Genomic DNA, 17,482 nt, shown 5'->3' with positions numbered 1-17,482 from the left:
CTAGCCATCTATCTATTCATCAAATATTATACATATCACAAGACAGTAATCTGTTAATCTATTTATCTGTTTATCAATCTATACACACAAACATTACTGTATACCTTCCCCACCCCCACATCCATTAAGCTATAAGGGAAGGAAAAGATAATGTTATAGTGCGACCAGTCAGAGGCTGTGGTTGAAGAAGCTGATTACTAATTATGATAACCTTGCTTTTTCCCCCCCCACTTCAGAAGAGCCGGTTTTATTAATTCTTTCAACAGTTCTCATGAGTGCAGACAGACTTGTGTGTAAAGGAAGAGTATTTTACTTGGGTGCACTTGCATTAAAGTGCAGGTCCTCGCAGTATTATCTGTCTGTTTCATGTTTTGGTTTTGTGGCTGTTTGTCGATGTTTTGTTCCTTGAATTCCTGGTATGTCTTGATGTAGTGTTCTTTTCCCCAAGCAAAATTTAGGTGTTTAGGATCTCGGCTTGGAGTGCTGTCTCTCTCGTTGATATGGGATGGTGATGGGTATCTTTGATTTTAGGAGACTTTCCATGATGCTTTCTCCAATTTAAGATACTTTTCTTGTATTTCATTGAAGATGCTTTGCCTGTCCATTATTTAAGATGCTGTGCTTTGATTTAAGTGATCTTTGCAATACAAGTACCCTATGCAATCTTCTCTTTAGGTTTGATATATTTTTAAAGAATTTCATTATGAGAATTTGATCCTGTCCCTGGTTTTAAGTGCTCCAGGCAGCTATTACTCATGTATACATACATACCATATGTAATCTTGCCTTTTGATTTCAGGCTTAATTCTTATATTTGGCATTTAAATATGAGGCTGGATGATAATCTCCCCAGTGTTGATTGTTATCTCATAGATTAGTTCTTATCAATCACAGGCTCTGTGATTGGTAGGTTTGGTTGTCAGTCTCTCGTGATTATTGATTGGGGTTTGTCTGGGGCAGGATGCAGGATGGGTAGGTTGACGAAACAAGTGTCAGTTGTGTATGGGGATGTGTGACCTAACCGATATATGGTTGGGTAACTTGGTTGACATAGTGTTTAGGGTTACATGAAGGGTAATAATTATTGATTGGGGTTTAATGGATAATGATAAATGGGATAGTTGGAGATATGTTGAGAGTGGGACTTTGTGATTGAGATTGCATAAATCATGATGAGTTGCAATTAGGACTGCATGGTTAGGAGTGAATGGTGATCAGAGCTATATTAAATAGTGGTAATTAGGGCTACCTGGTTCTCAGTATTAATCAGTGGTGAATTGGGTTATAAATTTTGGTTGATGATGTTTATGGTTACTGGGTTATTGATGAGTGATTAGGACTGCAGGATTAGTGATGAGAAATGATTGTGATGAATGGGATGATTGGTGCTACATGGATGATAACAAATACTGATAAAAGATATATGGTGATGCAAAGGTGGTGGTTTAGACTGCCTAAATCAAGACTAAATGTGCATTTCCCCCCCTCATATTGTCATTTGGCTGTGTGAGATTAAAACACTTAAAAAAGAGTCATACTGTGGGGAAGTTCAGTAACTTTAATTTCTTAGAGCATATGAGTGAGATGAAGAAAAAAAAAAAAAAGAAAGAAAAAAAAAAAAATGCCAAGTATTGTCATTGATACGAGTCCCTTAGGCCTAGTATAAAATGTCACTTTACCACTTGATTATCATTTTGTTTGTATTGTATTTATCCACGTCATTCAGATAGGGGAGTAACTGAGTGTGACCTGAATGAGTAATGAATGAATGATGTGCCCTTTCTGTGGGAACGCTTTCTACCGTACGACTGTAACGTTATTGTATTGAGTTAGCTTATTGACTTACATTATGGCCTTATTCATTTCCTTTATTGCTTTATTCATTTACCTATTTGTTTTGTTCCTTTACCTTATTGCCTTATTCATCTACCTTATTGATTTATTCATTTACTTTATTGTTTTATTAATTTCCTTGTTCATTTTTGTTATTTATTAATTTGCTTTATTATTGTTATTTTTATTATTATTCAGGTGCCTTATTTATAAATTTTTTAGATGATTTTATTTAATTAAATTTATTGCCTTATGCGTGTATCTCATAATCATATTATTTTACCTTAGAACTGTCTTATTATATAATATTGCCTTTTTTTTCTTTTTTTTCTCAAATTGTATTTTGGGTTTCATGGCATCTTCCAAAAATGATAGAATATGGTAGCCCCTTTCATGATCAAGAAAAGAAGAAGAAGAAAAAGAAGATGAAAAAAAGAAGAAGAAGAAGAAGAAGAAGAGAAGAAGAAGAAGAAGAAGAAGAAGAAGAAGAAGAAGAAGAAGAAGAAGAAGAAGAAGAAAAAAAAAGCTTGTGTATTGCAATTTTAGAAGAGATTGTTCATTGTGAAGTAGAAAAGATTGAGAAAGAACTCTTGAGTGGATTCGTGTGAGCAGTTAAGTGTGAGTGAATGAGTGATTGAGTGAAATTGGAGAATGAGGAGTGCATGAATGAGTTAGGATGAGTATGTGTATGAGTAAATATGGGTATGAGTAAGTATGAGTATGAGTAAGTATGAATGGGTATGAGTAAGTATGAGTTAGTATAAGTATGAGTAAGCATGAGTAAGTATGAGTGGGTATGAGTAAGTATGAGTGGCTCTGAGTAAGTATGAGTGGCTATGAGTAAGTATGAGTGGCTATGAGTAAGTATGAGTGGGTATGAGTAATAATGAGTAAATATTAGTGAGTATGAATAAGTATGATTAAGTATGAGTAAGTATGAATGGGCATGAGTAAGTATGAGTGGGTATGAAAGAGTAAGTATGAGTAAGTATGAGTGAGTTGGGGATGAGTAAGAGAGAGAGAGAGAGAGAGAGAGAGAGAGAGAGAGAGAGAGAGAGAGAGAGAGAGAGAGAGAGAGAGAGAGAGAGAGAGAGAGAGAGAAAGAGAATGAATTAATATGCAAATCATGTAGTGATGCTACAGTAGCTCTTTGTTTATACTTGACTTTGTTTTGGCTTTGTCAGTTTTTCAGACATATTTCCTGGGTATTCCCAAATTTTACATTGTTATGAAGTAAGCTATTAAAGACTAATGCATAAAAGTAAATACACAATAACTGAATGTAGTCTTTGTTTATGTTTGTATGTCTTGCTGTTTATTTTTTTCTCTCTCTTTGTGTCGCCATCATTGCAGTGTCTCAGGCTTAATTAGTGTCTCAGTGTGTCTGCCTCTCACCCTCAATATATGTCAGTGTCTGATATGCTACCTGTGTTAGTCTCATTATCATTATTGATGTCTGTCAGTGTCTCAGTCTCTGTCTGTTTCAAGTGTCTGATTTTCAAAGTTTGTCAGTGTTTTCACTGTGTGTCTGTCAGTGTCTTGTTCTCTCCCTGCCAGTGTCACTTTTTACCTGTGCCACTGTCTTGCTCTCTACTTTGTCTGTTGGTCTGTCTTAGACCTACTGGTGAACCAACATTCGTGAATAGGCCTCCTTTTCTTTCCCCAGGGAGCGTAGGCTCCAGCTGAGCAGAATAATGATTGCTCCTCCCTTCTGCAGATAAGATGGCAACTGGTATCCAGATGACGCGCGAGGCCCTGTGCGATGGGCTGGACCACATGGCTCTGCAGCATCTGACGCTTATGGACCAGCTGATTAGAGTATGTAGTGGAAGCGTATCTTTCAGATTTATTATTTTACTAAAAGAAAATAAAAACTTAACTTTCGTATTTTTCTTAATATGCGGGGCATTCAGCTTGCCAGTTATGGACTAGCATGTTAAAGCTTGTACAGTTTATATGGCCTCCAGTGGATTATTTCTGCAAAAGGATTTGTTTTTTATGTTTTTAATTGATGCTTGGAATGTATACTTGTGTTTATTCAGCATGCTTCTTATGGACCAGCTTATTGCAGCCTTTACTGCACAGCACCATGCAGATGATGAGGGTTCTAATTTTTTTTTCTTTTATTGTTCAAAGTTAATTTTGTGGAATGTTCAGCAAACCTAATTTGTCTATAAATTTATGTAATGTGTAAAAAGTGTTCTAGGCTTTTGTTATTCTCATATCCTCATATATACTATTTTTTTTCAGGGATTATACACTTAAGTACATATTAGTCATAGACTTAGTTGCTTTTAGCAGCTGTTATATAAGGACCTGTGGCTCGGATATACGAGTATGATAATACCTGGATGCGAGGTGAATGCATGTATAGGTTGAAGCAGAGGTGGCTATAGACTCTAACTCACTGGTTAAAAGAAGATGGTGGATGTCTGGCCAAGCAGCTTGCATGAGCAGGAGGTATAGAGCAGAAGGAGAAGGTATTTTGACGCCTCTTAGGATGGAGGAATGGCCTCGAGTTGGAGGATGAATCTGGTAAGAAATTGTGATGTGTAACTCGTTAAAGAGAGGGACTTTGTAGTAAGGCCTTTCATTGTATATTGGTAAATGCAAGGCTAGTAACTTCTGTTTTTCAAAATTTGACAAAGTCCATGTCACAGTTTTGCAAATTCTATTTTGATTCCTTTTTCACTCTTATGGGTACTTTCACCTATAATGATAAAAAATTAATTACACATTTGCTCTTATCATTTTACAGATGGATTTATGATGTATTTTGAAAAATTAGAAGTACTGATAAGATCATTGTGTTGTAATTGTTGTATTAGTTTTAGATTGCACCAAGGCTGATGTAGTGTTTTAGATAATTTTTAAAGATCTTGTTGATGGACTCCGTCATTTTCAGTATGCTTTTAGTTAAGCTTAAGCTGATTCTGGTGATTCAAGACTGACTAGTCATTACATTATATGACTCACATGTTTTTAGTTACTCTTTGTTAGCACAGAGATAAAGGGTGCCATATTCATTACACTGAATTAAATAGACAATATGAAGGATTTTAATGCTGCATTGTCCACAGAGCCATTCACTAAGAATAGGATTTGTTCTTTTATTTTCCCTCTACAGTTATTTGTTGCATGCAGCCAGCAAGGGCCTTGCCATATTTTGATTATGTGTGAGTTTCAGTCAGGAGGGCATACAATAATGTGATTTGAGAATCCCATTTTGATATTATGTCATTTCTTTTCTGACTTCTTAATTTGCAAGTATGAGGTTTTCCCTGGAGGTTGAACAGTTAAATTGCCAGGATATTGTTAATGCCAGTATTTAGCTTTTCTGCCAAAATAACATGTATGAATTTTTTTTATTTCTTAGGCTTGAAATATACCAGGCAATATGTAGATTATGAGTAACAACGTGCATATGACATCTCAAAAATTTATTGATTCAGCTTGATGAACTTCAATTGCAATTTATTCTAATTTATTCCTTTTAGTGGCAATACCCCTCTACCTCTGGATGCCTCATATAATAGGCACAGGAATATAGTAGTAAGGAAAGTCATGTTATTATAAAGAACTCTCAGTGTAATGTGTAGTTAGTATATCAGTCAATAAAATGCAAAAGCCTATCTGGTTTGTGGACATACATTTTTTTTGAGAAGTATTACATTATTCAGTAACATTGTGTAGTATCCTCTTGTGTCTTGTATCTTGATTATATCAGTTTTTCTCTCACATTTCTTTTTTCAGGGTTGTTATAGAAATGCAGCATTTGTTTTTATTTTTATGAGTTAATTTGGAGAAGGAGGGGAGTTAGGGAAAGCATGAAGAAAAATGTAAAGAAAATAGACATTTTATTTTTGTTTTATGATTGTTTTTGAGTAATGGAAATGGTTGTAATAACATATTATTATGACTCATTGCATCTCTGTATATAGTGTTCATGATGTCATTAGTATAGTTTCAGGAATAGTATTTTAAGGGACAGTCTTTGCTTAACCCCTTGGATCTGGGTAATGCAGGTCGAGATGCAGGTGATGGAAAAGACTCGCCATGAGTGTACAAACCTATCGGGAGGTTTTACTCATTTGGCAATTTTCCATTAATCCCATCGATGTATGAACGTGGAATGTTATGTCCGTGAAAGGTGACTGGAAGAGCGGCATCCCCATGGAGGATGCCGTTATCATCCTCAGCATCGTATTCCTCGTGCCCTGAGCAGGTTGTATTACAGAAAAGTGAATATTACGAAAAAAAAAGAATTACAAAAATAACATATTGTTACATAGTTATGTAACAGATAATTGCAATCTGTGAGAAAAAAAAAACTATTAGTATCTGGATAATCCAAGTCAAATGGCATATATGGACATAGGAAATGGCCAAAAAGCTAAAAATGCTTATTCATAAAAAGAATAAATGACTTCACAAATAGGAGGCATAGAGTCTTGTCACTGCACACGTGTGTTCACATGCGCCTGGCCTGCAAGCAGCATCCTAGCAGAGCAGCCACTCATGTAACCCAGAGGCCCGGATTTTTTGTGATCTGATTGCTGTGATGCAACCGGATCCAATGGGTTTATTACCAACGTTTCATCTGTAATGTTAATTTACTTTGATATTTTAAGTGGGTACTGATAATTACTACTGTCATTTTTTTCCTGCATTTTAAAATTTTTCCACAATTTTGTTTTTATAATATCTTCTTCGTTAAACTTCACTAATAATTATTAGCATTCCCCATCCAAATTTGATAATTCTCGTTAAAAATTTTTCTTATAGAGGATATTAATCTCTTTGGTGTTTTCTCTTGTACAGGTTGTTGATGAGTAATATTTATTTGATGAATGTTTTTTGGATGAATATTAAGGTTTGGATGAGTGCTGTGCTTATCAATGTCGTAACCTGTTTTTGCATTCTGAGCTGTTTTCATTTTCATTTTCTCATTTCATTTTACACTGTCTGTGTATCTGAGGAACTTGGTCCCTCAGGCTTGGATTCAATTCTAAAATCCAAATCATGATGTGTAGATGCATAATGATATGTACTCTTATGGAGATTTTATATAAAAAATACTGGAAGGACTTTGACTATTAACTATTAACTCCTGGGATCCAGATGCTGCACTGCCTGCTTCTTTCTTTTAACGGTAGGTTCATGTCTGAGCCGCCGTGGTCACAGCATGATACTTAATTGTAGTTTTCCTGTTGTGATGCTCTTGGAGTGAGTACGTGGTAGGGTCCCCAGTTCCTTTCCACGGGCATTAGGCTTACCTGAGCGGCCACTCTGGCAGATGCATGGCCATGTTTGTCATTTGATTTGCTTTATCCACATGGTAATAGACTCCATATCATCTCTCTAGGGCAGTAATGGTAACAGTAAGTAACATTTTGTTATTAGTGCGATTTGAATTTTTTTGTGATATTCTGTTTTCTGTTGAGCCAGTCAGGAGGAGGAGCTTGAGCATGGAAATAATGTCCTCCCTGGGATGGTGTTCTTCCAGTCATGTCTCATGGATGGTATATTTCACACTTGATTACTGAAGGAAATAAGCTCCTTCCCTAAATGCCCTCTGAGTCCAATCACCCTCCAAGAGATTTGTGCGCTCATGGCAAGTCATTCTCATCCCCCTAATCTTCATCCGAAATTGTCGTGATAGCAAGTTCCTGTCACCTTGGCCCTCAGGCAGTTTTTTCCATGACGCCATGTTCCTGTCACCCGCCCCTCAAGCCAGATTTTTTCATGACAGGATGGTTATGTCATCCAAATCATAGGAGTTAAAATGAAATACTACCTGATTCAAAGTTCGTAGCATTTTAGAATTGATATTTGTATGAAAACAGTTTTTTATAACTTAGAATAACGTAGAAGTAGATATTAATCAAGTAATACGGGGATATTTAATCTAATGATTAAATATAATTAGAATATCTTTTGGTATGGCACACATTTCTAGAAAAGGAAAAGTCTTTTTGTTTTAAGAGTCATTTTTTGATGTACATGTAGATCATGGAATGGTCATCATAGTATGCACTCTGTTGCACAGCTACAGAGGCATGAAATTACTGGATCAAGATAAAAAGAAAGTGGCAGACAACCTTACCAGGAAAGTGGTTAACCCCTATGATCCAGATGATGTGACTGTCACGTCATGAAAAAATTTGGCTTGAGGGGTGGGTGATATGAATATGCTGTCATGGGAAGATTTGGCTGTGGGCTGGGGGGAGGTGAACTTGCTGTTGGGAGGATTTGGGCTGAAGACTGGGGTGATGAAAATGTCTTACCATGAGTGAACAAAGCTCTTGGAGGATGATTAGACTCATTTGATATTTAAGAAGAGACTTTTGCATTATTTCCATTGATAAATGAGTGTGGAATGTATGATCTGTGAGCCATGGCTGGAAGAAAACTGGCTCCAAGGAGTACTCTGTTGCTCAGGATCCTATTTCTGGCTGCCATGACCAGCAGTGCTGGTTGTATTGCAGAAGATTGAATATTATAAAAAAATAATAAAATTACACAAATAATGAAATGTTACTTATTGTTATTATTATTGTATTAAGTTTTGGACTACCTAGAGAGATGATATGGAGTCTGTGCAAGGAAAACAACCTATTTCCATGTGGATAAAGCAAATCAAATGACATATATAGAAATTGGAAAATGGCTAAAAAGCTAAAAATGCTTATACAGCAAAAGAGAAAATAACATTGCAAGAGGGAGGCATAGAGTCTTGTCACCGCACATGAGCGTTTGCAAGCGCCTGGCCTACAAGCTGCACACCCATGAGAGTGACTGCTCAAGTAAGCCTAATACTGATATTTTGGGCCACATGATGGCAGTGAAGCATCCGGATCCAATGGGTTAATGCCATGCAGTTTACTCCTTTGCCAGGTCAGGGCACAAAAGATACCATCTTCATCATTGGCAACTACATAAGAAATATTTAGTTACCAAAAAACAGCTATATTTTGGAGATCAGTGACTTTGAAAAGGATGTTGACCAAATCCCCAGAAAATTTTTGTGGGCTATGTGTTAGATAGGAGTGGAGAAATGGCTGGTACGGTTGAAGTACTGTAGTCAGAGTTGGTGATTCATGCAACAGCGAAGTGAAAATGGGAGATCACAAGGGTTCAGTTTAGCTTTCTACTGCCTATGATATTGCTGTCTAGGGATTTCTGAATTGAAAGTCTCCATGAACTACATGCAGTAGATCTGTTCATAGTGACAGAAACCCTTGAAAGGAGGAAGGTGCTTTGGAAAGGGGGCTTGGGGAGGAAGGGATATTGAGTCAATGTGAAGACCAAGATTATGATTAGAAGTGTGGATTATGATATTGTAATAGAAACAGGTAAATGTCCTTGCTCAGTCTGTGATGCCAGAGTCAGCAACAATTTTTTTGGAGGCAGCTCCCTCTGGGGAAATTTTTGGAAGAAATCGAGATCAATCAGAATGCACTTGAAGTAGTGGTATCCTATTAGTGTGGTGTCTTGCCAGCAGCTGGTAGTGGCAGTGAATTGGCTTCCATTACAAGAATCAAGATTGCTTACAGAAAGCTCAAGCAGCTGCTACATATCCTTACCACTCATAGATTATTAATGTCTACAAGGTTTGTGTGTCTACAACATCTATCTGAAAAGTACTTATATGCATGTAAGGAAGACCTTGGCATTCACATTTCCTTGTATAAGATCCTGCGATGGAACAGTAATGCATTGAATTCTTTTTTATCAAATTATCAGTATAATTAACAGCTCAGTTCTGGTGATCTTGGTACAGAAACTGGGGATTGCTAATTCTCTTTGAGAGCCTACTGGGGTGCATTGAGATGGCATAAACCAGTCAGAGTTATTCAATTTGCAATTAGACCTAATATGACCTGAGAAAAGACTGTAAAGAGAAGTAGATGAAATAATTGTCACTCCCCATGATTGGTCAGCCTGGAATAGGACTCTTGAAAAAGCTACACCAAAGCTACGCTGCATTGTGGATGATGATTATGATGATGAATATGCAAAAATATTGACAAGTGATGATAGATTAAAATGAATATAAGGATGACCTGTGGGAAGGGAAGTTATTCTTGAATAGAGAAAAAAGTCATGAATAAAAGATAGAAGAGTTAGTTTTGTCCATAGTATTGAGAATTTAGATACCAGTTAAAATTATCATCTTTGCTGGGTCAATGCTCGTCGAGAACAGACAGTTGAATTCACATGTTAGCTCCATCTTTCTCTATAGATCTGAGGCTAAATGTGTGGAAAGTTAGAAAGTAGTGATCTGGTGTAGAGGGCTGTGTCAAGGAATGCCTGTTATAATTACGGATTTGTTAAAAGCTAACTTGACATGTTTGCTAATACTAACCAACTGAGATCAACTTGCCACTTGTTATTTCATTCTGTTTGTGTTTTTTTCTTAATGGAACTATATACCATCATTATATTTATTTATTTATTTTTTCTTTTCAGACGAAGATGATCTTAGAAGAGCATATGCGAAGTGGCTTCTTCTTGCTGGGCAAAACTCGCTACGTCCTGGGTTGCAATGCCATCAGTACCTTGCAGTTGCCATCAGAGGAGAGAGAAGTAGATCCCCTCGTGTCAGTCGTCTCGACACCGGTCAGGATTGAAAGATACGACGGGGAAGTCATCTACCAGGAGATGAACACGGAATTTGCAGATCCTGTTGTGTCTCTCCCCGTTGAGGTGGAAGAAGACAACTTGTCCGACATGTACACTCAGGAAGATGATCCCGTAGAAGGGTTGCGGCAGAGGATCTCCAATTTACAAGGAGAACCGCCCGAAGACAGAGAAGAGGACAGAGAACAATACAGTACAGATCAAATGAAAAAGAAAGTCATTAATAGAGATCCTATCAGATGGTTTTCAGTTTTGCCACCACAGACTCTCAAACAAGCGCAGACGGATTTCAAGACTGCAATTCAAATAAGTGCAAAGTGTGCCACTTTATTAGGACAGTTAAAAGCAGTGTGTAACGAGTACAAGCGCCTGGCTAAAATCAAGTCAAAAATTGATAACATCGAGAAGGAATCTTGATCGCTGTGGCTTGACTATGAGGGGTTGCTCAAGGAGAGGGAAAAAGCGTGCTTGAGACATTTACATTCCTAATGGTAAAGGTTATTTGCAAAGATTTTTATGGTTTTTAACCCCTCTGGGAAGGTTTTGAGTTTGCTTTTAGCTTCAGGATAGTTATTGAAGCATTTCTTTTTCAGTTCTGATATGCATTCCATAGTACACAATATAGCTACAAACATCTGCAGATTATAAATAGCTATGAATATACTATAGATATAGAAAAAAAAGGAGAAAGCAGATGAGAATAACAGTTATAATCCTCTTTTACTCTTCAGAAGATAGCCATGCACTCTCAGAATATGTACTTGGTATGTGATATTAAAGTAAATTGACTGATACAGGTATTCTAAGAAAAAGTAAAGAACAAATCACATACAGATATGTTTAAGGGAGACGATAGATCTTTATTTTGTACTGTCACCATTACAATGCCTTAATGATACTAATGATAAGAGGATAAGAAGTCAGGGTATAGCATGGACACTTGTATAACTTGCACATTAAATGGTAAATGCAAAAGGGTTTGAATATCCTTGCTCATCTGAAAAAGTTTTTCCGGTGACAAAATGTTGATTAAATTTTTTTCAAAATATATCTTATATTTTCATTCTAAATGTAAGGCCTACAGTGTACAATGTAGATATATATTTATGTGTGGTAATACCATATACAGAATGTAATGAGAAAAGTGAAATATTCATAAATTATTCATAAGCACACATCAGATTTTTTAAAAAAGATATTCAATCATATAGTAACTGCTGTCAGATGATTAGTGTTGAAAAGTGGTAATAGATAGCAAATTGACAAATAATACAAGTGGAAGGGTGAGAAGGTACTTTACTTTAATAAAAGATAAAATTTGAAATGTAATAGTTTATAAAATTACACATACAAAAAAAATGATGATATGCTTGTTTATAAAGCCCTGTTCATAAGATTGAGCACTGTAAGATGGACACTCACTTAATGCCTATTTGTTGGGAAAAATTTGATAATAGTATAATATTAATAAAGTAGAGCGAAATCACCAGATACTGCCGTCTGTCTGGTAGTTTGCTGCTGGCTGTGGATGGACAAATGCCAACACCCCCTTGTGTTCGTCAACGCTCAGTTAGCTGGGCACGGTTTGATTGTGTGGAAGAGACCTAAAAGAGGATAATGGAAAAGGAAAAATGAGAAAAAAGAGAAAGGAATATGGAAATTCCTGAGTACATAAAGGTAAGATGTTAAGGTGGTAATATTTATATTGTAAGTTACAGGGGTAGTCTAGTAAGTAAAAGCATTATAATTGTATAATTGTAAAGATAAAAACATTTGAATTGCATGGAGTTCAATAGCAGGGAAAAAAAGTGTTTTGTATGCCATAATGTGTTACACATGTCTTGTAGTTCTGTAGAATTACTTTATGACAAGCAAGGATGAGAAAGTAAGAAAGAAAATTATGTTTATTGTGTCATATGAGGAAAAGAAAAGCATCATAATTAGTATGTCCATTGAAGAGCAAATAACAAAATTTAAATTTATGGAAATTACTACAAAATTATTGTTACTGAATGGTTTTAACAAATGGCTTTTGAATTAACTTATCATATCAATGACATATTATGGTGGAATATGGTGCTGTGGCTAAATGTCTTAAAATTAATAAGTAAATAAAAGGTTAGTTTTCAGTTGTAATAATACCTGGAGATTATAGATTATTTTCATTAATTTTATGAAATATAGGGTCACTACATGGATCAATTTCATTAGTATTTTGTAGTGCAGTAGTATACACTTATTTCAGATAAAATTGATATGCTTGGTCAAAATATACTCCCCTAATCCCTTGCTCGTTGTCATCTTGAGGGGGGGGGGGAGCGCTTTGGAGACGGAGACTGGGGCACAATGTAAGAGATCACTCAGCCCTTGCCTCGACTGGTCTTTTCTCCCTGCCCTCCCCCCTTTCCTCTCTTTCTCTTCATCATCATCCCCTTCTTCTGCCCCCTTCCTAAGCTGTAAGAGCCGTGCTGAAAGGATGCTGAAAGGTTGGCTTTGTGTCAGTCGCGAACGGCCTCCGGGAGACATGGTCTCGGTATTCCCTCGGTTGATTGTCTAGCCCTAACCCCTCCTGGGGACCCTGAGGGTTAGACTGTTTCCTCTTCCTATTTATTTCAGGCTCACCATGGCCAGTAATGAAGATTTTTTACACTAATTAGAGGCATTAAGGCTTGCTTGATTGTATGGAATAATCTTCCATCTCATGTACAAGATGCCTTGTATCTTCCATCTTTCAGGAGGCATCTGATATCGCATCTATTATCACAGTATTAAATGTCCACTCTGTGAACAAGTCAATGAACCACAGTGTTTATTCAATATCTTTTCTTTGCCATTAACTGTTAACTTATTAAATGCCATGAAACCGTGTACATGACCTTGTTTGTGTAACTGCCAGTGAGCTGCCCTAAGAGGGTATCCACACTTGGGAGGCTCAGCTGCTACTTTCTTGTAAACTGTAATTTGTATTTCATTTCTTTGAGACTTAATAAATATTTTTGAATTTGTTTTTGAATTTGAACTAGCCTATCTAAATTTGATTTCATTGGTTTCCCAACCCCTGCCTCTCCTTTGACCACGGCTCCGCCTGATACTAATGCCCCCTCCTTGGATGTTAGCTGTCAACTCTATCCATTCCGATCATCCACCCAGGTCATTACTCATCCTTCAGAATACATCCTTTCCTCTCTCCCAAATTCTTCCACTTCATCTTCTGCTTCAGTCTTTTTCATTGTCTACCCCCACCCCCCTTATTGTCCTCCTCCCAACAGCACTACCTCTCTCCACCTCCCCATTTTCCTCTCGCCCTCATCCTTCTACTACTTCCACCTCTGCAAACCTTTTGAGTACCCTTTTTGGCCAAGCCAATGGGATCAGTTCTTTGTAATTCTCTGTACATTTCTCTGAAAATACTCTTCTCCTTCAACAATGTCTTGAAAAAAGAGTAGGCTAAGTTTCCTTTCACAGTTGTTCCGATTGTTCATGCCTTGTCACAGTTTCATCTGAGTTCCAAGCTCGTTCACTATCTACCCTGACTGACCTCGCTGGTAAACCTATGCCTGCCTAACCTCATTCTTCCCTTAATACTTGTATCCTATCTCCAACTGACTGTCCTGTCTATGGCAAGAACTGGTCAGACTGTGAAAATGACTTGCTCGCATTTCTCGTCAACTATGATGCAGTGGCAGTCTAGTGCTACACTATTCCTCCCAAGAGGCCAATGCAAGTCCTACACCAGCATTGCCAAGATTAACTTCTGTAGACATGACCTCCCCAATGAAGTTTATATTGGTGGAGTGTCCTGCCCTGTCTGATCATATTGATCTCTTCCCCATTAACGTAAAAAATATTGGGGTTTGGCCACCCAGCCAAACACTGTTGCTCTACAGCCCACTGCCCTCTATGTGCCCAATCTGGTCATGACCATTCAAATTGCTCTGCTCAGTCATGCACATGTGACAATTATGGTGGCTCTTTTAATATATTGTATAGGAGCTGCCTTGCCTACAAGGTCAAAATCTGAGGTACCAGTTCTCAGATTCAAACTAGGCTTCACTCTTATGTGGGGCGAGACGAGAAGCACGCCGATGTGATTTTTCGCTTTCTACTTATTCCAAAGCTGTACTTTACTCCCCTCCCCTCCCATCTTCTCAAGAAGTCTCCGTATCTCCCCCAGTATCTCTTCCCTCTACCCCAAACCAACTTATCTCTACTACCTCTCTCCCCCAGTCAAATTCTACCACTTCCCCAGTGCCTACCCCTCCCCCTCCTTCTCACTCTACCTGTTGCGGCAGACAATCTAAACGTTCCACTCCATCTTCTACTACTACATCCTCTCCTACACCCACCTCTCCCTCTACTCCTTGGGCATCTATTCCCTCTTCTCCTCCATCTCAATCCTCCCCACCCAACTCCCCTCCAGAAACCCTTGAAGAAATCCAAAAGTTCATAAACATGACTCAAGAGAATGATTCATTCCTTCATCCACCCTCTAATCCTTTTATTTGCTCTACATTATAAATATCTGCCAATATAGTGTTACTCTCCCTTCCTCAGACACACACTCCATATGATCTGATCGCCCTGTACCTTTAACCACATCTCCTTTTACAAATCCTTTCTGTCTACTGTTTGCTCCCCGTCTATACTCTTTTCACTAATATTCTATCCTACAGCTTTCTACAACCTTTGACATCCAATATATCTTCTGATCATTAACTTATTTCCACCCTTATCAATACTTTACATGGTGCTATATGACCTTTGATGTCTAGCACATTTATTTCCTCTAACCATTAACCATTGGTCAAAGTATAGTGTTAAGTAATAAACAAAATATAAATGTAGATTGTAAGTTATAGCAGATCATAAAAATGAGTTCTTTCATACCAAGTAACTCTCGATTTGATTTCAATTTGTTACAATGGTTAATCGTGGTGTGACAGGCTGTCTTTTTAGGTTTGCTTCTAAATTATCCCCTATTTGCAAGAAATGGCTGGGCTTATCCAGTGGCAGCTTGGGATTTGAACACAGGCCAGCAAGATTGCTAGATGAGACTGATGCCACTGCATGACACAGCACACAAGTTGAATGGATATATTCTTCTATACACACACACACACGACTATAATACTTAAGTAGCACTTTCCACTTTTGGTTTTCGGTGACTGAGTTCTGTCGTTCTTCTTCCTGACAAGTTCTGTGGAGCTTATATCTGATTATTTCCATGTAACACCACATGTTGGGAATCTTTGTAGTCTTTACATTTTCAAATAGGCAATGAGTTTCTCAATTGGAGTCTAGTCCTCTTTCTGATCAAAAAGTTATAAATTTCCTTCTTGTTTAACCTGAATTGATTATTTCTCTGAGTTTGTTTGATTAATTCGTTTGTGCCACAATACTTTCATTTTGAGGTTTGGTATTAAATTCTGTTTTTGTCTTCTTACTGATACCAGATAAAAAAAAAAATCATTTTGCATGATTACCACACTCGATACGTTTCCTGACTATTTCCATTCACTTAATGATACTTGATAATCATAACACTATCAACTTAAGGAAGAGAGTTTACTTTTGAGTTTTGTGTTCTTACTGATTATGAACGAAGAAGAATTTCCTTCTCAAATAAAACTATGCTTTATAATTTCTAGATTTTCTCTTGACTAATTTGTTTTATGCTTTCTCTGCAGTTTTCCTGAATATTTTGTTTCATTTGATGCTTCTTGTGAGCCTCAACACTTTCAGCTCGATGTTGGCAGGGACTTGTGTCATCCCCCTGTCAGGAAAAATTTTCTTCTTGTAAACCCATTAATTTTTGTTCAAATTTTCTAACCATCTGCGATGTAACTCCATGCTCTGACAAACCAAAGCAGACAGTACTTTTACTCAGAGGCAAGGAAGTATTTACCTCTTCAAATTTTGTCTTTTGTAATCAGAACAACCAAAATTTCCTGCTCCAATGTGACGTCATCTTGGAGGATTCATTATTTCCAGGCCAATGGTGATGTTTGGTGGTCCTATAGATGGACCTTGCTTAGGAAGACCAGGTGGGGAATGGGGTGAAAGCAGGTGAGGAGTGAGGGGAAGCAGGTGGGGAATGGGGGAAAGCAGGTGGGGAATGGGGAAAGCAGGTGAGGAATGGGGGAAAGCAGGTGGGGAATGGGGAAAGCAGGTGAGAATGGGGAAGAGTGGGAATGGGGGAAGCAGGTGGGGAATGGGGGAAGCAGGTGGGAATGGGGAAATGGGGAAAGCAGGTGAGGAATGGGGGGAGCAGGTGGGGAATGGGGAAATGGGGAAGCAGGTGGGGAATGGCGGGAAGCAGGTGGGGAAAGGGAAAGCAGGTGGGGAATGGCGGGAAGCAGGTGGGGAATGAAGGGAAGCAGGTGGGGAATGGGGGGAAGCAGGTGGGGAATGGGGGGAAGCAGGTAGATTACTCATTCCATTGTTATTTTGAAAGGGCTCTCTTGATATGTTAAGATGGTCGGTTGGTATTATTATTGTCTTTATAAGGATGGTGGTGGTGATAGTGATGGTGGTGATGGTGATGGTGGTGATGGTGATGACATTAGTGATGATAGTAATACAAGTGATAATAATGGTAATAACAATGGCAATGGCAATAATGATAGTAATAATAAAATTAATGATATGATAATAATAATGGTGGTGATGATGATAATGAGTTCTAATGATAACAAAAAAATGATGGTGATATATCTGACGAAGATATAATCGAAACAAATACATCCGTGGCACTGTGAAGATATTCTCATCAGTACATCTTCTATGTAATAATAGTGTTACTCCCCCCCTCCCCTCCGCCTGTCTTGGTCCTCAGCCCTCGCCTCAACTAATTTTGCGTGGTCTTTTCTTCTCTTCCTTTCCTTTTCTTCATCCCCTTGTTCTGTCCACTTATCCTAATCGGTAGACTCATTGTTGCTGTTTTCTCCACAGTACTTTTATCATAATGTTTCCAACTCCCTTAACTCTCCGTCTCCTTCTATCACCC

General features: G+C 37.8%; 1 protein-coding gene across 4 annotated transcripts in view; it reads left to right on the top strand.

Annotated features, from left to right (window-relative positions):
- The window catches only part of LOC119568146 (coiled-coil domain-containing protein 115-like), a 42,956-nt gene extending 29,475 nt beyond the window's left edge, over window positions 1-13,481 (top strand). For 2 of the 4 annotated variants that reach the window (XM_037916547.1, XM_037916544.1), the window contains exons 2-3: window positions 3,551-3,651; window positions 10,306-13,481. In XM_037916547.1, the coding sequence (XP_037772475.1) occupies window positions 3,556-3,651; window positions 10,306-10,893 (684 nt within the window). In that variant the 5' untranslated portion in view covers window positions 3,551-3,555 and the 3' untranslated portion in view covers window positions 10,894-13,481. Of the gene's footprint in view, window positions 1-949; window positions 973-3,550; window positions 3,652-4,250; window positions 4,369-10,305 lie in introns of those variants that run through there. The other 2 variants (XM_037916543.1, XM_037916548.1) reach the window with 2 other exon arrangements.
- The last annotated feature ends 4,001 nt before the right edge of the window (window positions 13,482-17,482 follow it).

Source organism: Penaeus monodon, chromosome 43 (genome assembly GCF_015228065.2).
Source record: "Penaeus monodon isolate SGIC_2016 chromosome 43, NSTDA_Pmon_1, whole genome shotgun sequence".
Classification (NCBI taxonomy): Eukaryota; Metazoa; Arthropoda; class Malacostraca; order Decapoda; family Penaeidae; genus Penaeus; species Penaeus monodon.
This window is presented reverse-complemented; position numbering and strand designations above follow the sequence as displayed.